This window comes from Pelecanus crispus, chromosome 5, assembly GCF_030463565.1.
Source record: "Pelecanus crispus isolate bPelCri1 chromosome 5, bPelCri1.pri, whole genome shotgun sequence".
Taxonomy (NCBI): Eukaryota; Metazoa; Chordata; class Aves; order Pelecaniformes; family Pelecanidae; genus Pelecanus; species Pelecanus crispus.
In genome coordinates this window covers 42,627,162-42,651,454 of record NC_134647.1, presented here as the reverse complement: position 1 = coordinate 42,651,454, position 24,293 = coordinate 42,627,162, and the positions used below count along the sequence as shown (strand labels likewise).

Here is a 24,293-nt window from a genome sequence, read left to right as displayed (position 1 = left end):
TGTGCAAGTTGTCTTTAAGAATAGGAAGGAAAAGGGAATGAATATTTGTGTACTTTTCACACCCTTTTGTAATGAACAGACAAATTGCTTCTGGCAAATACTTCCAGAGGGAAAGTTTGTCAGGGTAAACTCTGCTAACAACAACTTACTATTGCCTTTGCTTTCTAAACAGCCTAACATACCTTCAGGAAATCTGGGTTATAAAGTACTACGTTTTAGCAATTTCTGGAAAATGATCCCCTTTTAGCATGAGGTTGCATACTCAAAAACTTCCAGTATTAAAATTTAGTTGACATTTTTGACAAGCTCTTACCTGAAGTAGCCGAGTCAACCAGAAATACTAAAAAATCCTATGCAACAATGTCCTAGGTAGCTGGACTCCCACCAGTGTAGCATCTATGCCTTTACTCAGTCAAGAAAGGGAATAGGAAACTGGTATTTTTTCAGAATTGCTGTACCACCTTCCCTATGGCTAATGATGCCTGGCAAGAACTGCCCTGCAGGACTTCACATTTCCGATTGATTTTAATTTATACAAGGGGAGATGCAATTTTGCAACCTGTGGCTCCCAAAAATAATGTAAGGCATGCAGGGCAGTGTGATTGCTGTGCATGTGACAAGTTCGTTCCTTGTAAGAACAAATTCGTCTTGAACTTCATCCTTGGTTTCAAAGCAAATTATGAGTTGCTGCTCCTCTTTCTTGAGAAAGAGGACAGGAATATCCTTATCATATTTTCACAATTAATGAAATATGCCAAATTGCCCAAGCAATCTGCTGGCACCACCTCATTTCAGCCGTTTTCACTTGTGCAAATTTCATTGCCTCTGAGTGTTGCATATCTTCTTCTGGATCCTTACCATAAAGTATGTGAGGTACAGACAAGACATTTGCAGCTAGGTGTTCTGCTATATTATTCTCACAGTTCTGTCATTCATCATTTTTCCATTGCAGCAGGATGAAGAGGAGGATACCAAAGACAGTCTGGTATTTAAAAAAGACCCTAGAAGTGGTGGTGTTTCATGATGGTTTCTAGGACTTTTTAAAGGAGGTGGAAGCTATATCATTTCAGTGCTTGGCTAGAAGGAGGAGGTCAGCAAGGAAATCTGATTATTGTCTGACAGCTTGAGCGTTAGTCAGAAAAGTGTCATGTTGCCTGTGCCCTACCTGAGCTTGAAGGCAGATAGAGAGAGGAAACGTGAAGTTTCTGAGTTGTGGCAGATGTCCTGTTTGTCTTTTCACTAAGCTTTCTTCTCCAAAATGGTGTCAGCATGAGGATAAGTTTTCTGAAAAGGGTTTCAGAGCGTTAAACTAAATGATGCTTTCTGCCTGTGGTTCTTGTAGCAGTAGGACCCAATGCTTACCCATTCCGTTTTGTAAACCATAGGAGTCCTAACTGAATGGGAAGTTTCAAGGTTTCTTGGGGAGGTTCCTACCAGTTTCACAAAATGTAAGTGCTTACCTTGTGTTCTATGCGTTTGTTGCCAAAATGATGGGAAAAGCCTGTCCTGTCATACAGATGAAGAACATCTGTGTGTGAGGTGTTCCTGTAATTCTGCCCAACATGTCATGCAAAAAAAAAGAAGTAATCAGGGGGCAAAAACCTCTGCAATCTGCTACCTCTGTGCAGTATGGGTTCAAACGCTGCTGTCTTGCTTACTGCTCTCAGTGTGCCTTTCACCATGGCATCCAGGCTGTGGGTTGCAGCTCAATGAATGCCAAACTGTAGACAGACCATTGCCATTTGGTCCTACTGGACTTTGCACCCATCAGGGAACGCATTGCTTCATGATGAATTAAAAGAATGAAAGATATGGAAGTGGTTCTTGTGTTTCTGTGTCCATGGTGGAGTGGGGAGATGGCACGAATAAACCTTTGAGGCTTAAACTGAGCTGTGTTGTGATGTTGGTTTAAGGAGGACGTTGGGTACGTGGGCATTTCTGCACAACTTTGCTGGGTTTCAACTAAATACTTCTGTATTTACCTAGTACTGCTGTTTAAATTCAGAGCTATATTATATGGATTTTTTACAATTCAGCAGTTCTCCAGAAACCCATCTGCTTTTCTTGTTTAAGATCCTCTTCTTTCTGCCCCCTCCCTCCCCCCGATTAAAATATAAATAATTGTTGCATTCAGCAATTAAATCCTGCGCTTGGTTCCAAAATGGCAAGAAATGTGAGTTTTCATCTTCAGATAATTTGACATTGGCAACTTCATGCTCATCTTAATCTTGTTCACAGCCTGAAGTGCCAAATGTCTGTCAGTAAATTGTTTATGTGACTAAATTAACTGTTTGAGTGGAACTATAAAGCTTTGGTTTTTCCCAACATTTACTTATGGATGCTGAAATGCATATTTTGCATTTAGTTTTGCTTAAAATTTAAACTGAAATAGAAAAGTGTATGGCATGTTCCTTATAATAGGGGAAAAAAAGATTTCTTCTTCCCGCCCCCCCCCCCCCCCCCCCCCCAGTTACTGATGTTGATTAATCTGACTTGATTGTCTAGCAATGTTCAATAAATCAGTGCTTTTTCTGCCTGTAGCTAGGTCTGGTTGTCACACCTTCTCTGTTTGTCCCCACTCATAAGAAAAGGAAAAAAAAAAACCTCAAACCAAAGCACTTTATTTTTATTATGGAGCATAAACTTTAGCCTGACAGGCTAGTGAGAATAGTGAATGTTCTCTTTATCAGGTCTTCAAGCTTGTGTCTTGTTCCTGACCTTTCAGGCGTAGGGTTAGTGCATTGCAGTACACCGCTTGTGATTTTAACCACCACCAAAAGTCAGTACTTATCAAGTCAGGAAAGTGGATACCTGGCACTGATATCACTAGAAACAGGGGCAACTTTTAACTTCAGGTTGTGTTTTAAAATCTCTCTCTCTCCCCCCCCCCCCCAACTGTTTCCTTGTCTAACTTCAGCTGCAAGCTGGTTCTCTGTAGCTCAGGTGCTCGATGTTTGACAGATATAGCACTTAGAAGTCTGTAAAATATATTCTGTTCTCTGTTTAGTAGTATCTGTCAGAATGGAAGGGTTAATATTGAAGGTGATTGCGCCCCTGTACAAAGTGAATTCTTCATCAGGGAGGCCGTCCTGTAATCTCATTTGTATAAAAAGATAGTTTAATCTTTCGGGGTTTTTTCTATGTCTGTAGTTTAAGATTGCTTTAATCTTAAATGCTTGCAGTTTGGAATGAGTTTTGCTGTGATGTTTCTTGGCAGGTCAGTCACCAGATAGTTTGAGATAGAGGATCAGCTGTGATTGTTTTTCCTGGTATCTCAGGAATAAACGTGACCTGTGGTCTTAAAATGTGTAAATAGTGGCCGAGTCATCAACAGACGGACTGCATTCAGCAGCAGCAGAGAGATGACTCTTCTGGCACTAGCTATTAAAAGCTGAAGAGTTACATTTGATGCAAGGATGCCTGTATGTATTCAGGAGTGATGTATCTTGACAAATTATAATTGCAAGGGAACAAGCACATGGGCCAGATTCACACAATATCCTACAGGAGTTTATGAACTTTGAAAAATAAAATCACGTTTACAGAGAATAATATAAATTGAGAGACATTCTCAAGTAGACCTACAGGAAAGACATAATACTGCAAGAGCAAAGTGTGACACTGTATAAACTCTTCTAATTCAAATAATATGGGTTAAAAATTTCATAAGGCCTATGCATTCTATATTTAAGTACTTTATAAGTAAGAATTAAGCAGGGAAAGTAGTAAACTTCCCAGATCAGTACACTTTTAAAAATCTTTTTATCTAAATTTATGTAATAATAATATAAATTTTAAATTTAGATAAAGTTTAGTAAAGCTTTAAACATAAAGTTGAGAAAGTAAGAAGTTAATTTATAGCTACCATTGGAGTAATTCCTGATTTCATAATTTCTTCTTTTTATGTCCATACTTTGGTAGTTCAAATAGGTGCTTATAATAATTAGATTTCTTGTTTAATGTTTGTCCAGAAGCACACTGCTTTGTTTTGCCAGGATATGGATGAAGTGTGTGCAAGAAACACACATGATGCTTTTATTTCTTCTCCAGCTTAATGAAGTTTCTCTTCCAGTTAACATGAGAGCAGTTGTCTCATCAAGCATGTCTGTTTGCGGGCTCGGTTTCTTTTCAGCCCAGATCACAGAGAGCAGGGTACAGGGATGTTGTGTATACATTACCTATGGAATCCAACACTTCAAAGCTTCTTCACAGCATATACAGTTCAAGGAGTGAAAGAAGCCTCTGTGTTAATCCGATACACAACTCCTCCACAGCCTGCTGATTGTTGGGGGACAGCTGAAGCACAGAGACCTGGCCTTCCTGCAGGTGGAAGAGCATCTCCTTTCAAGTCTCTGTCTGGGCCCTTCATTTGTTACAGTTGATATCATCCCTTAAGTCAGCGATCGTGTGTGCTACCCTCGGTCCAGGTCGATGAGGAGTATCCAGTTTACAAGTCGCTCTAGGTGAGTGGCTTTTCTGATGCGTGGATTTTGTAAGAGCAAAAGAAGGGCCGTGACTTTGGTGGTTATCTAAACTGTCAGAAGACCTGGTAAGACCTAGAAAGAGTGCTTGATGGAATTTAAAAATAAAAAAAAAGTTTGTCAATGACAGTTACGTCATCTGACATCTATAAAAGGTAGCAAAGGCATAGCTTTATGCTAAGAGGTTTACTTTTGAGCTATAGGTTTCTGCAATAGGAAAATGTTTGATTTTCGCCTTTGATTAAGAGTATCCTTGGTGCTACTTCCATTATTTCTTTTCCTTTCTGACACTGGTGCTTTTGGCATACGTTACCATGAAAGCCTTAGCCTTTTCCTACCTAGCATGATGCAATTAACTGCCTATTTGCTATACAGCAGTTACTCATCTTTAATTGGAAAATGTTAATAGTGAAAGTCTCTTGATTTTTTCCAAAACACTGATATTAGTGCTTGTCAGTGAAGTCTTGTGGACTGACAGTGGAGAGTTTCCTAACCTCTTCTCAATTACCAGTGAGTGGGTTTGATGCTTGAAGTTATCCACAGGTTTTACAGACTGAAGATTAAAGTACAAGAGTAGAGACAAGAGACATGGCTCTCTTTCTGGCTCTGAGCATTTCTTTGAAAAGACCCAGTTCTTTTCCATATTATTTTGCCTATCTTGAAATGCAAGGTAAATATTTTAGTAGGAAATGGTTCAGTAGGACATGGTTTCATTATTTTCCAAGTGTCTTGAGACCTCAAGGCTCTATTTCAAAGCAAAATATTGTTAAATTGAGGGGTTTTTGCAATTGGAAGACAATGTTGACTGTTAGATCAGGGCAGAGCTCTGACCCTCTCTGTATAATTGAGGTGAATTTATTATGCATGTCGTCTTGACCAAGGATATAAAATGGTATTTGTCACACAATGTTGTATATACTTGATCATGGTATAGCTTGTTCATCCAAGATGTATTCTTTTAGTGGTGTTCCAAGTGTTTATTTTTCTGCAATCGCCATTACTTGGGATGGTCTTGATGGGTTCACTAGGTCCAGTGTGCCGCAGTTGGTGACTATTCTTGAGGTGTCTGGTTATCCACGTGGCTTCAAAGGTGGCACATAGACTAACCAACACATGGCCTGGAATCAAACCAGGAGATACTGTCCTGAAACCATTCCACAGCCATACAGTTTATCTTTAAAATGACCATCCATCTTCTTTCTCCCTCATGGGGTGGCTAAGAACTAGTTACCTGAAATTAATCCCCATAACTCTCTGCCTTTTGTAATATTCCTCACCCTTCCATTTTGTATACAGTTGGTGGCGAGGACAAGCAGTCCCCATAGCATCATACACCCAGTTCATAGCAATTCAGGGTGATACCATATAATAATCACATCTCAGCGGATCTGATGCTGCCCAGTGAAAATGTTACACCAGAAGAATTAGAGACATATACATCTAGACTGTAGATCTATTCAGTGGGAGCCATGAAATTAGTTTGCCTTGGGATGTGGTGGCATCCCGCAACATCTAAGACTTGCATCTCTTTCTAGTTTGTTGTCCTTACGTATTCAAACAACTTGTCATGCTTGATCTTTCCACGGGGCATATTCTGCATACAGTACGAAGGAGGCAAACACAAAGATGCATCTGTGTAATATAGGATAAGATAAATTAGCAAACTGTGTTAACTCCAGGAGTAGTTTATAATATCTCTGCCCCTGACCTAAACCTGCTTTAGGCAAGATGTGCAGAGGAAAGATTAGCATCTCGTTCCTGGTTCATGTTCTGAGGCTTGCTGGTCCTCTAAAATACAGTTAGTCTTTACTGCTGACGCTTGTCACCTTATTGGCAACACGGGAGGGTCACTTAGGAATAGATGTTTCCTCTCCTTGTGTCAGACGGTAAATTCCTTCCTTGATACAAGGAGCTTACTTCATAACGTGGCTTTGAAAGCAAGTTAACAGGATACGTTTGCTTCTTTTCTTGCTAGCAATACTTCGATTTCTAGGGAGTAGGATGGTGTTTTGCTATGTAATACATTGGTCCTTAGAAGGGAAAATGTAGTGAGCAACACTACATTGCAACATGAGCAACACTATATTGCATTTTTACTTTCATGCTTCCTTTACGATAGCCAGACTTTGTGTGTTAGGAGGAAATGAGCGAGAGGTAACTTTGTCTTTCCTTTAGATAAGGGAGATTGTAACAAGGGTCTTACTATCTCTGAAATTATTGAAGCCAGTCCTTCCGATATCTGTGCCTTAGTGTCATGAGACTGACTTTCTCTCACAAGTCTGTGGATGATGTCCCTTGCTTGTCACAAAGCGGCTTATTAGGCTGCCGAGTGGAAACAATCCTGTCATGCCAAACATGCCTTCAGGTCTGCTTTGCTTGAGGCATGCTACCATGTATCAAAAGCCAGACCCTCCAAAAGCAGGGAGATCCTTTTTTTGTCAAGAAGGAAGCTTTGTTTTTCTTACTTAATTGAAATTGCTATTAGAGGGAAGGAGGCAGTAACTTGGGCATTCAGTGGGGCTTTCTGTACATGACAGGATAGCTTTGTGATTTACAGGCTCTAGGCACAAGGCTGGAAAAATGGTAGATGCCGTGGAAAGAGAATACTCCGGAGGCTCTTTCATCTCCATCCCCCAGTTCTGCTCAGAGCTTCCTTTTAATTTCGTTCAGTGCAGCAGGTTAATTTAAGCCCTCGATAGCTTGAGTGTCCAAGCTGAATTCAGCTAAACGATGACTGGGTGCGCCTAATTCCTACCAAAGGTATAAGCTCTGTCTACTTTAAAAATATTTGCCTTTTTTTTCTGTAGGCTGTAATCTCGTGCCGCCCCTTCTCCCCCACTCACAAGTGTTTATTATCATCTGCAGACTTCTGCCAAGCTGCAGTTTTGACAGGATTTTAATGTCAGCCCTGTACATCCGTGCCTGACTCCAGCCTTCTGCAGTCATTGTGCAATTGCAGCATCCCTTTAACTTCGGTTTGAGGCAGAGGAGGAATATAAAGAACTTGATAGAACATTTATGGTAATAGCTGTAAAGGGAAGCTGTAGAGCATTGGATTTCACAGCCAGAAAAATCTCAGCTCGGGGAAATGGGTCTGAAATACAACTACAGATGGTTTTAGTCTATTGCTTCCCCTGTTTAAATAAAAGGATTGCTTTTCTCGCCTCTATTTAAAACACATGTGTAGAAGATGAAAGTGTCCAGCTATTTTTTTATTATTCAGTCCACCAGCTACCGACATCTTTGCCTTATTTCATTTCAACACTAACGGCATAGTAAAAGTTCTGAAATATCCTCTTTGGATTCAGCCTTCCTTGGGTTGTGGCAAAGATTCCTGCTGCAGTCAGAGCTGTTGCTGTTGTTTTCGTCATCAGCGCTTTCTTTTTCCCCTTGAACCTGGTGCTATTAATTGTGTTGCTGCTTCTGCTCTTTAATTGATCCCATTCACTGGTCCTGCTTTTGTAATGTCTGACTTCTTGTCACTTCAACAAATCAAAAACCCAAATTAATCAATCTCCAGCCACTTGAGAATAAGGCCGCGTTGGGGAGCTGGGCTTGACAAAAAAGTCTAATTTCACTTTGAAAGCCTGTTGGAAAATTTTAACAAGAAGATGCAAGAAAAATGTAAACCAGATCAAGCTCGACTTTGGTCTGTGGAGAATAGCGTCACCTGTTGAGTTTGTTTCAAGTTTTTGTAAATAGGTGATTTGACAAAAATATGAAATAAATCAAAAGACACAAAGATAGAAGAGGTCAGAATATCCTTGTTTCCGCCGTAGATGGTTACACAGGAGAGAGGGTTGTGTGTGTATGAGAGAGAATAGGAACTGGGGCCAAAGACGGAGCTCCTCTCTTGGATTTTTCTATATCAGCCTTTGTGCTGTGCTATTCCTGTCTGCTATATGTTGCCTCTTTTCCTCATGCTTTTTACACCCCCAGCCCTTTTACCTTGGCCTGGGGCACTCATAGCTGCTTGTTGTCCCTCATTTCCTTTGCCTCCTTGGTTCCTGTGTTGGTATCTGCTGCAGCTCTGCTGTGCGGGCACTGCCAGCGGTGAAGGAGAAATGGCTTAATCCGAATCTCAGACGCACTCTGAGCAGATGCTTGGGAGTTTGGGGTGCAAGTCAGTTGTGTGTGCTAGGGGCACTGAGGAAGCACAGGCTGGGTTTGAACTGGACTTCTTACCCTTTTCAAATCCAGGAGGGCTCTTGCGACATCCTTAGAGGGTACAAATAGAGTTGTCTTTGAGATCCCTTTGTGGAGCATATGCAGCTTCCAAATAATAAAACTAACAAGAGATAAGAAGTGGGACTTGTGCAGAATGTTAGGTTTTACAAACATCATATAATACTGGAGGAGAATATTAAATTAAGTGTTTCAAATGGCAAATAAAACGCAGTACAACAGCACAGCCCTTGAGACTCTTCTGAGAAGGATTGGTTGGTTTCTTTTTTCATTTAATGTTCCATCTCATAATTCTGGCTTGTAGTTGTAGACAACATACTTCTTCCCTTCTGCCTCTCGTTTCTTCTACCAGAATTTGCCATAATTGAAAGGAGTTTCTCTTATGACCATAATTACAAAATGCATCTAGGGCAAGAGGCAGGCATGGGACTTTCTTTGTGGAATAAAAGCTGGGTCAGACTTCAACAAGCAGAATCTTTGTCTTATCCTATGTGTCATGCACCTATAGAGAAAAATCACTGATCTAACAGTAGTGAGTGATTGAGTTTTTTAATATCCCATCTCTTGATAACCTAAGGGGCTTGGTTTCCAAGTGTCACTTGTTGCTCCCAGGCATGAAGTGAGCTACTGCATACTTTTAAATGGCCTCAAATAACTTGCATAGATGTAAACTTACCTCTGTATACTCTGAGCTGACTATTTTGCTACTTTTTCTGGAATGCCTGTACTGTGTCATACTGGTTTGCACAGAAGCTCTCCTATCCCTTGGTATAAGCTTGCCATTATTTCACAATCCTGCAAAGCTAGAAACTCACCTTTCAGTGAGAAACACGTTTTCTCATCGGTACAGAAAGTCACCAGACACACGTGAAATTCACAGCGTCTTCCTTAACATGTCATGAGCGTGCAGAGGTAAACCACAAGGATGGGGTTTGTGTCAGCTCTCACAGCTGAGAGGAGTTAGTAATTGCGCTGGGGAGAGAGGGCAGGGAGGAAGGATGGCTGTTTGCTGGAGAGGACATGGGCGTTTATAGCTCGCTTCTGTAGGTTGCAGTCAGCAGCAGGCATAGGCTGAAGCACAGTGATGCTCTGTTTTGGAGGATAAGACATTTTTCAGCAGCGTGTTGCTGCACGTCATTTACAAATGTGGCCCAGCAGTTGCAGAACAGAGGACGTGCTGGTGAGGACAACCCCAGCTACATCGCAAGGGGAGAGTTTTGTCCTTAATGTTTTATAATATAGATATACACCCTGCAAATGATGACCATCATCAAGGAAAGCTGCCTGTACAGTCCATCAAAAACTGCAAAGCTAATGATGGGCTGGGCAGATAATCGTGGGAGAGTTAATTGTAAGGTTCGATATGGCATCTTGTCAGCAGAGATAAGTTGTCACGTTTTCCACTTGAGCTGAAACTAAATGATTGTAAAATAAGTTATGAGTGTCCTTGGGCCTGTCTGCCAGAATGATGGCTAAGAATACATTCCTGGCCCATCAGTCTCAAGCAGCCCGCTTGATATTTATGCGAACTGAATGTTATTTTATTCCCCCTCTAGTCATGCTTGTCAGCTTCCCGAGTGAAAAGTGAAACTGCTTCTTTGACTCATACTTCAAGTATTGAAGCTCGGAGAGGCTGCAGATTGTTATTATTATTACTAGTATTATATATTTTTTTGGGTGTGCGTTGAACATTGATGCCCGATTGGGAAGAACTAATGGCTGACATTGAACGCGCGGGATGGCTGCAAAACAGCCCATCCCAACCCAGTGAAACGCATCTTATGAGTTCCAGTGCCTCTGTCAAAGCTGGTTTAGATGTGGAGTAATGAGGCGCTTGCTTTTTTAATTTGGCGTGCCTTTTTCCTTGCCTTTTTTTTTTTTTTTAAAATATTTAATAGTGCCAGCAGTGGTCGTCTGTTCTCAGGCGTGGTAATTGATACAAAATAAAATGCATTATTTGTATTCAGTCAGGAGTATGAAATTGCATTCAGCGGGCTGAAGCCTGAACTCATTTACAGTTTTCCGAAGCTGGGCTTTCAGGAGCCCTCTTTTCAATTTGAAGAATACCTTGTCAGGCAAGAGGAGTAGTGGGAAATGGGAAAGCACAGCGTGTAAGCCTAGCGCCTTTTGATTGCTCATATTTTAAACCAGGAGAATGTTAAATAACTTCCATCTTCAAAGTGTGGTCTCCGAAACCGGGAATACAGGGCATTAATATACCAACAGTATCAGCTCAGTACCCGTTTACGAGCGACTCGCGTTTCTTTTCTGGTTGAGGGGGAGGGAAAGCTTTGGACTCTTTGCTTCAGAGCCGTTTGACCCAAGGACAGCAGGTTATTACCTGGAAAGGACTGCAGATCACAAGGCTTTACCATAGGAGGTTAATTCTTCAGCTGACGCAAGTAGTCAGACTGTACGTGTATACGTAGTCTCATTTTTTTCAGAGCTCACAAGCAGGTTTTGTTGGTGCAATTGATAGCCTAGAAATTAGACTAAGCTGCAGTAAGCGTACAGATCTGCATTAATATTTTTTAACAAGGATCCTGCTGAAAAATATATTCCATGGTTTTGTGTCAGGGTGTGGCTTCTTCACCATTTTACAGGTCCAGTGCATTGTGGTTGACGTTGGAGTCACACATGGTGACGAACACAGCCCTTGTACGTCTGCCTTGGGGACCAGAGTGCTTCGGCACACATCTCAGCATCGCAAATATTTGGATACAAGCTTTTTGAAAGGCAGGGGAGAGGGTGATAGAGCTGTGTTTTTCTGGATTTGTTTTTTCTCCCCTTGAATAAGATAGGATAATTCTTTTTAAAGTGAAAGCTGAGAATGAGGACTGTCTGTGTGCCATTCACCTCATATTTTGAGGGGAAAAAGTGAAGCATTTTGAGAAATTGTGTTAGATATGAGCAAGCCTTCTTGGCTGTTGTGCTCTCTGGGGTTTTTCCATTATATTTATGAATTTTCTGGGTTTTAGCAGGCAAATGAAAAATCAACGAGATGCATTTTTGGCGCGCTGTGGCAGAACTTGCCGCCACAGCTGGGTCCCTTCCTTGCAGTGCCTGGCTCTGTGGCTGGCCTGTCTCAACGGCAATTTTCATGTCATTGCTGCAAAGGAGAGGGTTTTGTGTGGTTTTTTTCCTTCTTTTTAAGTACCCAACATATGAAACCTTCTCAAGTCTCAAAGTGGAGGTCAATATTTAGGACTAGCAGTAACCAGCTTGCATCCGTGGTCATGCCTTTGTATTGCTGGCATCCTCTTTTGCATCTTCTCTTCTTTCAGTGTCAAGGAGCTAAAGGTATCTGTGTCCCCTTTGCCAAGAACATGCTGAGCACTGGCATGGTTTCTCATCAAGGTTTGCTATCCTCTTCACCTGGAGAGACAGCAAACCCTTGCCAGGATAGCTGCTTTGAGCATTTCTGGGCCAAATACTTAAAGTCTCCTATACAGATATACAGAAAATACATTTCCATGATTCCCTTTGTGGTTAAATACTTGATGATTGGTTTCAGAATAGTGGACATAGGGAAAAGAACAAAAATCCTTAGTATAAAGCTTATGTTTGATTTGGTCTCTATTGCCAGGCAATTAGCTACATAATTTATCCCCACTAATAACTTGCAGCACAACTGTGCTTAGCGGGTAATTAGTAAGTAAACTTTATTAGGGGGAAAAAAAAAAAGTGCTCTTTGTCAAACAGGCAGTTGTATGGGGATTTAACTACTCAAAAAACCAAAATTTACTTTTTAAATAGTCTTTGGCTTGGTATTTTTCCAACATATGAATTCACTTAAGATGCAATCCTGGTATTGCACTTAAGTGCAATTAGGTATCTAATCCAGGTTCTGGGCACAGCTTCACTTTAAATAATAGCAAGCAGTTTAAGTAAAGTGTAGGATGTTACATTAAGTTTTAGAATTAAAAACAAAACCAAACTAACAAAATAGAAATGCATTTAACACTAATCATAGCCAAAAGATCGGTTGCAATTAAACTAAAATCATACCACCAACCTTGGGGAAAATACTGGATTAAGGTTACTTGAGTATTTGCTGTGCGAAAGGACCCAGATGGAGAGTGAAATTTCAAGTATGTCTTCATTTCCTAAACTTTTGTTAAATATTGCTGTTAAATGTTTCTTGACTGAAAAAGAAAAGAACTACTCAAAGAGAAGGTGTTTATGTATTACCAGCCGTTATGTGGACCAGGGAAGAGACTGTGGGTCTCTCCTTATGAGAGAAAGGCATCGCCGACCTTTAATTTTGATTTGGTTGAGCAAGGTAATTGGTGGGTAATTGACTTGCATCAGGGTTTCAGCCAAGTTGCTGTTTTCTACCTTTTTGAAAAAGTAATGGATGTTGTTAGGAGGTTCCTGTAGCCTTTGGTAGTCAATGAGCTCAAGAAACTAGCTGCTAACAGGCAGCAAGGGGTTATATCTTGGATTCTAGCAATCATTAATTTAAATTATACAGTATTTTTATTTTCCCTTCCCCCCTCCTCAAAACTGCAGATACCGGGTTAGGAGATTCTGTGTGTTCAAGCCCAAGTATATCCAGTACGACAAGCCCCAAACTCGATCCACCTCCTTCACCTCACGCCAACAGAAAGAAACATCGCAGGAAGAAAAGCACGAGCAATTTCAAAGCTGATGGTATCTCAGGCACAGCTGAAGGTAAGCTTACTCTATGGTGGAAGTCTGAATTTTGAAAATATCATTCCAAAGAGCATTGTTCAGTACAACTCAACTACACCATTGGCTTTGCATGTGAAAGGTGAAGAGAATTGTACTGAAGTAGAGAAATTAAAGACTGATCTTTTAATGATGAAGCTGAATGATCTGAGGCATCACACAATGGTGAATTCAACTGTCTGAAACATGTTTGGAACTGATTTTTTTAATAAACAAAAAAGTGTCCCAGAGCATCATTACCCATAAAGGTAAGGTACAGGCATACTGGTGAGGTTAAAAAGAAAGAAGTCATCAGGTTCGCTCAGTAGCCCATACATCATAATATTTTCAGTATTATTAAATCTTGTGTTATCTCTTCTGCTTAAACACATCCTGAGCTCTAGAATCACGAACGCTTCTGATGCCTGTTATTGTTTGAATATTCAGCTGTTCATGGAAAGATTGTGTTATATGAGGATTAAAAGGAAAAGGGGAGAGTTTAAATGTTTGGGTTCTTTTTTAAGAACCAGAAAGCAAAAGCCAAAAAGAACTTCTTTTTTCCCTTAGTTAAGCTTACTATTTCCAACGTGAACACTGCTATAGCTGTTCAATGCCTTTCTGAAGGAGTAACAATGTGTACAGTAGCCAGATATGATATAAAACATGCTTGTATCTTTAGAAAAGAAGAAAAGAAACATGCTAGGATTCAACCAAAAGAGCTCCAGAAAAAAGATGAACAAGGGTAGCTTGGAAAGCTCAGAAACTGGGGAGTCAACATATAAGGAGAGATGAAAAACGGAGACAATGGAATAACATTGTCGGGAAGGGGGAGTGTTGAGTAAGAAAAAGATGCGCTTGTAAGCATTGGAGAGTAAAAAACAGCTAATTCAGTATCAAAGAGCATTGGAACAAGTTCTGAAAAAAGGATGACAATTGCAGACAGGTGAAGAGACATTAAAAATAGATGTGATAATAGTATACAACTGAGAAGGGGCATGTTAACTACTACTTAGTCATCCTTATTTTCCATTTATTTAATTTCTCAATTGCACTTCTATCACATACGGAATTTATTTCCTCAGCTACCTATACAAATCCTTTTTTAAAAGCCATCAGCTTTTTTTCATAATAGCTCCTGTTGCGTTCTCTTTCCAGTCATTTAACTATCTTTACTGTTAGTTTCCCCCTAGTTTATGGCCTGAAGCCAAATTTTATTTTAACCTTTCATTTTTAATTTGTCATCTTTTTTTTTTTTTAAACAATCCCTTTTACACCACTTATTTTCATACCTCAGTGGCAAGTTATAGAGGGGATTTTTCAGAGCGCTCACCATTTGTTCAAGACTGTTTTGTTGAAGTCAATATGAATCAAGACCAGCTGGATATGAAGAGCCTTTGAAAATCTCTAAGTAGTTAATACGTGTATGTTTTCTTTCTCCTGGGGAGATTATTTTCACAAGTCATTGGAGCTGGAGCCTGTGTGGTCCCAGTCTGTGGGTGCAGACTTCTGACCCGCAGCGAGCAATGGTGGATTTGCAGTTGTGCATCTGGCCCCTGAAATCCCCGTTCTGATTGGAGTGGGCAGTACGTGCTCCTTCATCCAGAAGGATGTGCTTCTCCTTGTCTTCCAGCATTGTAACATGCTAGTTTGAAATCCTTTTGCAATAGCTTTACAAAGCTGTCCTCTCTCATATAAATGAGATAAATATCCTTCCAGAAGGGCAAGAACTGGCTGGCAAGCAGTACTGAGTGACACATGAGGAGCCTTAAAAGTAGCAGTGAGTGCCGACACCTGCTTTTACAGTCTTTATATCTCTACTTTAGTCCATCAGCTTTCTTTGACCTGCCTCTTCTTACATGTTTTCTGAGATGGGCACTCTTTCCTGGCTTGAGGCTCACAGTTGTCTGTCTTGGGTGGGCCACGGTGCTTGTTGAGTTGTTTATTTCTATAACATCCCTTTTAAAGCACAACCCAGTGAAAAACAGCAGTTGGCCACAAGAACAGAATCGCAACTTTCTAGACAGCCTTCTTGCCACATGTGAGAGGAACTCTGAGCATCCTTCAGCAGATAACTAATCTTACTGGCCCTTGAATCCTTAGCAAGGTTGGGAAGAGATGCCTGACAGGACAGTCAGCCTTGTCTGTCAGTGGTAGATGAAGGAGAAAGCAGCGAAGTGTGCTTGAGTTCCATGTCCTTTTAGAAGAAGGGCATCTCAGAAAAAGTAATAGTGATTGTAGATTCCCATGAAGTACTTTCTAGAAAGACTAACAAAGGGTTGGGAGTTGCTTTTTCCAAATCCTGGCATGTGAAGACTTGCAACCTTTGTCTGTATTTTCTGGTACGTGTGTCGGTGCAAGCCAAAAGTTATGTTTGGTATGCTTTATGGTTGACCAGACAGGTAGTGTTCATCTCTCTGAGCTTGCTGTGACGCTGAATGATGGGAATAACTCCGGTCCTGGGCCAACGTATGCCACAAGCCAGTTTGGTGCTGGTGGGGTGTGTGTCTGAGATGCTTCGGGCTATTATGGGGTTTTCTCCATGTTGTAGGATGTAGTGTTTTCAAGTCTGCCTTATGATTCAAAGCACTTTTCAGTTCAGTAATTCAGCCTTTTCTCCAGAAAAGGCTTGTTTCCCTGTTCTCCAATGCTTGGCTACAAATCTGTCCAATGACCTAAAAGATTTCCTTTTTTCCTTTTCTTCCTCCACACTTGGCAGTAAGTGTAGATTTAAACCCTCAGAGGTGTTCATCTGGGTTACTGCAGTTTTGAAGACCACAAATCCAAATTAAACAGTGAAAGGAAGATGTTCTGAGATGCATGCTTCACCTTGGCAACTTTGATCAAGTGTTTGAGGTATGGCAGGTGACTTACTGAAAATGGGGTACAGAATACTGTGGCGATAATCGTGGGAGAACCGTATCTTCATTCCTTCTAGAAATCCTGAGCTCACTGTGAAAAGGAGGAGGAGGATCCTCCTGCAGTAGCTATTCTCAGACAGTTACAATGGACCAGAGTTAAATGATTTGGGTAATTCTAGATTTTATTTTGCCTTCTTTTGGGTCCAGACACATTTCAAGTGTCAACTTTCAAACAGAAATTCTGGGTTCCTTCATTTTTGTCTGTAGCAAAGCTTAGGTGTTCATTGAGGTTTAAATCTGGTCTTCAGCAAACTCTAGCATTTTTACTGCACTTTGCTGTCTTTTTTTTCTCCTTGAACGTGCCTGCTTTGATCATTGACCTCTGCCCAAGTATTCAGATATCACGATGATGGACACTAGTGAGCCCAGGGTGATTGACTAATTCCAAGGACTGATGCTCATCTCTTTTATGCCCTTCCATAAAGGTCATGCTGATTCTTCTTTCTCCACACTATCTGCACATGCACAGCCCTCTCTGGGATTGATTCTTTCATCTTACTTGGTTTATCTTTCTATGGGTTTTCTGAGACAGTGGTTGCAGCAACAAAAATACTAAAGCAACTGTGCTGCGGTTGGATGAAAATTAAAATTCAATTCCTATTTTGGAAGATCAGATTCTTGTGAAATTTTTCCAGTGTGGTGAAACTCAGAAGTTTTTTAGCTCTCTATACAGAACTTGTCACTGAAAAAATTTCTCAGTGTTTTTGAGGGTAACAGCAGGAATGCTTACATTAGGCAAGGTGCCAGCAACCAGCAGTGTTTTTCCCACCATGCTGTCTAAACTTGCTCAGAGCAGGATTATACGGTGCTGTGTTTCAAAGAGGAATAGCTGCTCAGAGCCCAGTCTGTTTTGGTACCCTTGTGCTACTGCAGTTGGTGAAACAGCTAGTGATAATAAGGTTTTTCAGCTTGAAAACAAGTAGAAAAATTAAACAGCTTTCTTGGAAATACTCTTCACAGAAAGACTTTTCCCAGTGTTTATTTTTCTTACTGTTGTTAGACAGTTTTAAAACTTCATGGCTATGCCAGCCTGAACCTGCCTGCCCTCAATCCATCTCTGAGATTTTTAGGAGCTATAGAAAGCCCAAGGTATGGCCATCTTTCAGTATCAAATCTAGATCATCTGTGCTCTGCACGGCGGTGCTAGTGTATTCCCAAGACTTCTTGGCCCCTTTCAGCCATCCCAAAAACAGAATGACAAAGCAAATTAGGGAAATGCAGTTCTTAGTATTGGTCTCTGGATTCTGTATAACACCTGAGAATTTGATATTTTCTGTAAATTGGAAGCAATACAGCTGTTAACTGAAATGCAGTATATGATGCATGAAAAAAAACTATGTGCGTTTTACCTGCGGCTTCTCACCCTAAGCTTTCCTTAGCATCCCCATGATTTACCTGCTGGCATTATATGCCGAAATGATTTAAACGTACTTGGCCCTGTACACAGCTCTCTGCATAGTATTCTCCAGACAATTTTAACATACATTTCCTTAGGTACATAGTTCTAGTAAGTATGCTGTGGCCAGACTGAACTGAAAAAAAGGAAATGTCTCTAACCACGTATTTAAAAAAAAAAACGTTAATTGGGAATTTTGGAAATTTAGTGAAAATACCTCTGAGACCTGTTCAATGAGACAGGTGTGCTATAGTGTTTGTGGGAGAGTAGATTCTTCATTTGACAGATGGACTTGACATTGTTAATGCTAATATTTATAATACATTGAATTAAGCACCATGATGAAGGAGTATATTTTTACTTGGTGCTTTTTTTTTTTTTACTTTTTATGGTCTGGAAGAAACCTTCTGACATTGTCAGAGGACAGTCTGTTCAGAAACCTTTCCAGCACAAAAAGTCACAGCACCATCACTCCCTTTTCTCTGCAAGGAAGATGTGAAATATAATATCTTGACCTGCAGCTGCAGCGAGGGCAAAACTACTCACCTATTAAAGAGTTTGTAACCTTTGGAATCAAATCTATTAGATGTCAAGGTCCCTGTATGGATTGTGTTGCTTGAAGTAATGCACAGAACTAAGCTGCCACCAAAACTTCTTCAAGTAAAAGCTCTTTCCAGTCTGTTATAGGATAATTAAGTATACTACTGTGGTTGTACAGGCAAACAGATGTTGCCCATGTAGGAACTCGACAGAAGTTATTCCTAGTAACCTTGTCATCCTAGTTATTTTACCTAGTCCCTATAAATCAACTATTAATATTTACAACCTACTGTGTAGTAGGAGTAGATAGGGTGGCTTTCTTGGAAAAGTGTTTTTTATTTCAGTAAGAAGGCAGGTTTTTGATACTGTGAGGTGGGTGAACATGTGAAAATGAAAGAAAGTGTTAGTGCTGGCATTAGGGAAGAGTTTTCATCATATTCCTGTGACCTATGTGTGGACATAGCAGAGTGAATTTAAGCTAACTCCTTTAGAAGCTGTTCATCCATCTAGCCCCATGCTGGCTGCAAAACTCATCCCAGCACCCTACCTGCGTGTGTAGCCTGCGCTGGGACGCTGCTGCTGCCGCGATGCACATGGGGGCTGAGCACTCTGGCTTGCGGCAGGGGGCTCCCCACATGTGGTAAAGAAAAAACATGAAGTCTGGGGATAAATCGGTTAATGATAACTGAAAAAAAAAAAAATTGGGCATGGAAATAATTTAGGAACAACTATTTTCCCCTACTGATTTATCCCCAGACTTTACGTTACTGCTTTACAACACATGGGGAACCCACTGAACCAAGCTAGTGTGCTCAGCCACCACTTGCATTGTGGCAGTAGCAGCGTCCCAATGATAAAAATTATTAGAGGTATTTTAATAAGCTTTTCCCCCTCTAAAAAAAAAAATTAACACCCAAATCCAGACTTGTGTCATACAGAAGAGGAGTGTGTTTCCATCCTGTTGTGCAGTATTTCTATGCATCTTGTGATGGATAGTTTAGCGAGAGCAGGTTTTGTTTTTATTTCTGGTCTCTTAGGTGCCTGAAGTTTTAGAAAGTAAATGTTCCATAGTTCTAAAAAATGTCCTGCAGTATTTAAAGTGAGATTGATACAAAAGTGGCATTTTGACTGCAATGTTGAATGAAGAAAAGAAGCATTTATTTGGAACTGGAAGCGTATGCATTATAGGCAGATAGCTAGGAAGATGTTTGCTGGTTTGTGGGGCTTTTTTTTTTTTTTTGGTAATAGGTTTGTAATTCATTTAGGATTACTGCTGAATTCTGCTCATGTACAATTTGTTGATCAGTGTCACTTGTGTAGTCCTCCTGTGCATTAAACGTTTCAGAAATTTCAGCAAATAGCATTTGCTGCACACACAAAAAAAACCCCCCAAGTTCTGCTTTGCTAATCATGAATTGATCTAGAGTTTAACAAGCTTGTTTTACTAAGATTTTAGGAGTGTGGTTTGATAAGTATATGCATCCCTATTTTGTGGATTATTGCAGAAGAGTTGGAGGCCTTTCCTGATCCAGCTATTCTCTGCTCTATCTGCTTTGTAGGTAAAAATGTCTTTTTAAAAAAACAAACAAAAAAAAAAAAACCCCCCCGGATCTTAGTTGGTATTAAAAATGAAACAACAATGAGCAAAATATCTAGCTGTATTTTTTTCTGTCTGCATGAGGACAAAAAAAAAAAAAAAAAAAAAAAAAAAATCTACAGTATGTGACCATATTTGTTGTCTGTAATGCTAAATGCTTGTTTTGATTTAAGCATACTGCATATGTGTCTCAGAGGTTGACACCTATTCAGTGTCAAAACACTCTTTGGTTATAATTCCACTGATCATCAGTAACTTCATTCACTGCTTCATAGGAGATATAGTACTGGCCGATTGCTGTACACTTGAGAAACAGGAGGACAGAAATTAATAAAATCTAGACCGAATCTTCAGAGACTTACTTTCAACCAAGGCATAAAGGTCACTTGTTGGGAAACCTTCAGCCTCAGTCGTCACAGCCTATCTGACATGAAAGGTTTGCTGCTGAAAGACATTTATGTTGATGCTGAAGAGTGAAAGACAAGGGAGGTGAAGCTCATCTATTGTTTTAACCTACTTCATTGCAGGCTAAACAAGTTGAAAGATTCCTTCTTCTCTTTAAAACACTGTTAGCTCAGGGTTGGAAGAGACTGCAGGTTCCGCCTACCTGGTTGAAAGGAAAAGTGTCGCAGTGGTGGTCAGCAGGAAAGGGGATTCTGGAGAGGATGAGTCCCAGGATGAATTGGTGGTGGTTGTACACACCGGCACATCCGGATAGCTAGAGAAAGATAACACTTTTTTTTTTTTTCCTACATTACTCTGAAAAGTCGTCCCACTCTTAGTACATTAAGTGCTCTGTGACTGCAGAACGGCATGCTGTGTATCCTTAGTACAAGTGCTGCGCTGTGATTTGGCCTGATTTTTTTGGAAAAGGAAGAAGTTTTAAGTAGCTTTATAATTGAATGAAAACAAGTAACACATTAACGTTTTACTGGCTTCAGGTAATTAGTGTCCTTAGAACTATGCTGTCAGCCTGAGACAGAGACCCTGATTATGAAAAAGGTTCCTGATGTTCACAAGGTGATGTTTACAAAATAGCAAGAAGTGTTTGTAAGATATTAATCCTGCTAGAGAAGTTAGTTGTTTTGTTACTTAAGTGTCTACTTTAAAAGTTCTTTGCCAGTTTTTCCAGAGCCTGTGTAATTTTGTTATGAATCTATACACCTAAATTAAAATATCTTAAAAATAAAATGAGAAGATTATGTATTATAAAGTCATAGTAAATTAAATGACTAAAATAAGGTCGTTGTGTTAAGTATAACTTAGTTCTGTTCAGCACATAATTCTTGAGTCAAAGTGTCACAATTTAAATAAACAGGCTATTTTGGTGTAGAAGGAAGACTTAGTTTTTGAAGGATGCCTTGGCCTCAGCTTTCTGTGTACTTGGACTCATCACCTTATTGGAATTGAGCTACAGAGGTACGTTGGGAAGAAGCTGCCTTTAAAGAGTGGAATTCCTAAGTAGTTACTTTCAGAAGACCCTAAGCAGCTAAAACAAAACCACTAAGTTAGACAAATATGAAGCAGAAAAATCCATGAAGGTGTCTTAAAATAAAGATTACAGCCTCTCCCAGGAAGTCCTCAAACCCCCAGACTGTTCTAGAATGTGTATCAGGGTGCATGTTGCTGTATCTGTTGGTGTTCTTTTTGTAGGCATCTCCCAATAGTTGCTGATGAAAGCATAGCAGGCTAGATGGACCTTATGCCCTATTGTTGTTGTTCGTATGCTCCGCTTCTCTACGGCGTGCCTTATTAAATTGATGTTTGCCTTAGGAGGCACAGGGCAGCTTTGAGGGGAGGATTGATGGGATGCCAGTTAATTATAGGCATGCTTTTTTTTATTCATAATGTGGAACGTGAGATTAATGACAATGGCTTGATTGTGGAGGTTTGCCATGTATAGCTCAAACCTGGAATTCAGGGGGGAATGTGTCAATAGGTCTGATCTACCCTAGGGTTATAAAACATGCTCTTGGCATTATGCTAAAAAGAACTTGTAATCAAGAGGTACATGCAGAACAGAATCTAGAAATAACAAGTTAGTCATTTTCTTTTATTGCAGAACCCTACATTTTAGTCATTATGGGTAAGCCCTGAAGAACATATGCTGCTACTCAATGAATTCTTAGGGCTAAGAACTGATCTGAGCATACTGTCAGAAAATACTCCTTTTGTAATCAGCCTCCTTGCTCCAGGTCTGAAGAACCTCAGTGAGCAGTGAAACCACATCTGCCTTTAAATCCAGGTGAAAAAAGTGATGATCTTTCCCAAATGCACAGCTTTGCCAGTTGTCTCCCCTCTGTGCTCTAAATAAATGTATTCTAGGTATGGCATCTAGCAAGAGAGATGTAGAAAGTCTCATTTGATAAATTTTGTGAATTTAGGTGTACCTGATGCCATCTGCTTACAGGGAAGTGAGAGTGAAGATGATTGCAATTGACGAGTCTGCATACACAGGATTTGCCCAGCATCAGGAGTCTGACACTCTCTTTTGTGCCTTGTAGACATTACAGGTTTGGAGGATTTGCTAGTTTTACTGCACGCAGATAAACTCTTCACATTGTTGCAGCTGCAGTCAAATGCTTCCTCCCCTCCCTTTTAATGCTGGTGGGATTTTTTTTTTTTCAAGCTTTCTTAGACTTTAGGATTTAATAACAACCTATAGATCAAGAAATATTTTTGCCCTTTCCATTTCAGTTCTTTTCCAAAATGTTTGTGACACCTTTTGTAAAACAGGTCCAAACCAAAACTGAGGAAGGTGGCAGTGCATGTGAATAATTTTACTAAGTTGTTGAATATGCATACATTTCTCCCAGGAATTTTTCTTTAAGAAAAGTGGGCAAAGTGCAAAAGCCTGAGCAATTTAAAGTTGTTTTTCTTGAAGAGCTGGTGATTTTGGTTCTTCCAAAGGTACCTATTAATGCTGAGATTGATAGACTGATGGTTTTAAGTGTCATTTCTTATTTCTGTATGTTAATGGATGTTAGTCTCGTCATGTGGTGATTTTCAAAGGGTAGGTCGGGGTGAACTGGGTGTGATGTTTCAACCTTTCCTGGACCACAAGTCGCAATATCAGCAACATGTGCATTGGCCAGTGCTCTGAACCTTGGGTTCTTGGTTGGTGATAGAGCCCATGAGAGTCTGTGTTAGTGCAGCATGACATGCTGTGAAGTGTGCAGCTGGACATCTTCATCTTGCCCTGAGGAGGAGTCTCCGAATGGTATGTCTTCGAAAGGGTGACCAACTGATATGAGAAAAGGGTGGGGTTCTTGATACTGAAATGCTAGGCGGAGAGAACCATGATACAGGATTTAATCTTCCATAGATGCAGGTGCTGTAGATGCAGGTGGGCATTCTTAACCAGGTCTGACTTTTGCTTCCCCTTAAGCAGTAGGCTCTTGCCCAATCATGGCAGCCTTCTGCATTTGAAAAATGCAGCTCTGGAGCAATTGTACTTTTGATGCTCTGTGGCATTGATGACAGGCATTTACAAGACAACCTGGTAACAGTGATGTAAACCTCTTTTCATTTCCAACTCCTGACCAGTCAGTCATTTCAAACCTGTGTTGCTTTGCCAAGTTATAATCAAATAGTTGCCTTAAATTAGCTGTCAAATTCAGTGAGCAGATACTTGGTATCTTTCCATCTGAAGTCTCTGCTGCAGATGCATGTGCTGTGCATGAGATTTTAGTGGTGAGCTTGCTGCATGTTTGTTTTATACTCTGTGCTTTAATCTCCTGTTCTAAATCCCTCCACTATTCTCTTTACAGATAGCTTACCTGTGATAGATGTTATGCATTATATGTAGTGTGCAACTCCAGTGAAAGGAGTAGGTAAAAAGAAAACTTGAACAGGCCTCATCATTGACATTTTCCACCTCTTCCCCCCCCCGCCCCAAAAAAAAAAAAAATATTAATAAGGGTTTCTTTTGTGAGCGTGAGATGGAGAAAATTGGCCATTTGTCTGTGAGGTAATAGGCTTTGGTATAATATGAAAATCTATCAAATGATTAAATTCAATGACATTAAATCACAATTCATGAAAGGAGAATACTGCACAGTTTAATTCTATTTAATTTTTGAGGGGAAAAAAAGCCAAAAAAAAAAATGTTTGAGTTTCTCTTAAGCTGATTTCTCTGTGCTCTTTCTTAAAAGTGCCTTTCTAGTTGCCACACAGTGATGTGATCATTATCTGTCACCTCGTCGCCTTGCTGCCTCAACACGCAGTAAAATACAAAAAAAAAAAAAAAAAAAAGAGGGAGAGGAAAAAAAAAAGACCAGAGGAGCTTGTGAAGTATGACTTCCTATCCCAAGACTCATTGCCTGCGATTCGTACCGCTTGACAGTAATGATCTTATTACAGTACTCTGGACCTTGAAGAGATTTCATGAGGAGAGCGAAAGGACGTGCCTCCATGTAATCAAGTGGCGCTGAATATTCCACGCGTTTTTGATCACACACTGATTGGGCACAGTTTTAGCCCATCTTCTAGTCAATTATGCATGG

The 24,293-nt window shown here is 40.3% G+C and overlaps 1 protein-coding gene across 3 annotated transcripts in view; it reads left to right on the top strand.

Annotated features, from left to right (window-relative positions):
- AGAP1 (ArfGAP with GTPase domain, ankyrin repeat and PH domain 1) overlaps positions 1-24,293 on the top strand; it is a 402,330-nt gene that overhangs the window by 294,604 nt on the left and 83,433 nt on the right. For all 3 annotated transcript variants that reach the window (XM_075710335.1, XM_075710334.1, XM_075710333.1), the window contains one exon: positions 13,179-13,340. In XM_075710335.1, coding sequence (XP_075566450.1) covers positions 13,179-13,340 — 162 coding nt within the window. The remainder of the gene's footprint in view (positions 1-13,178; positions 13,341-24,293) is intronic.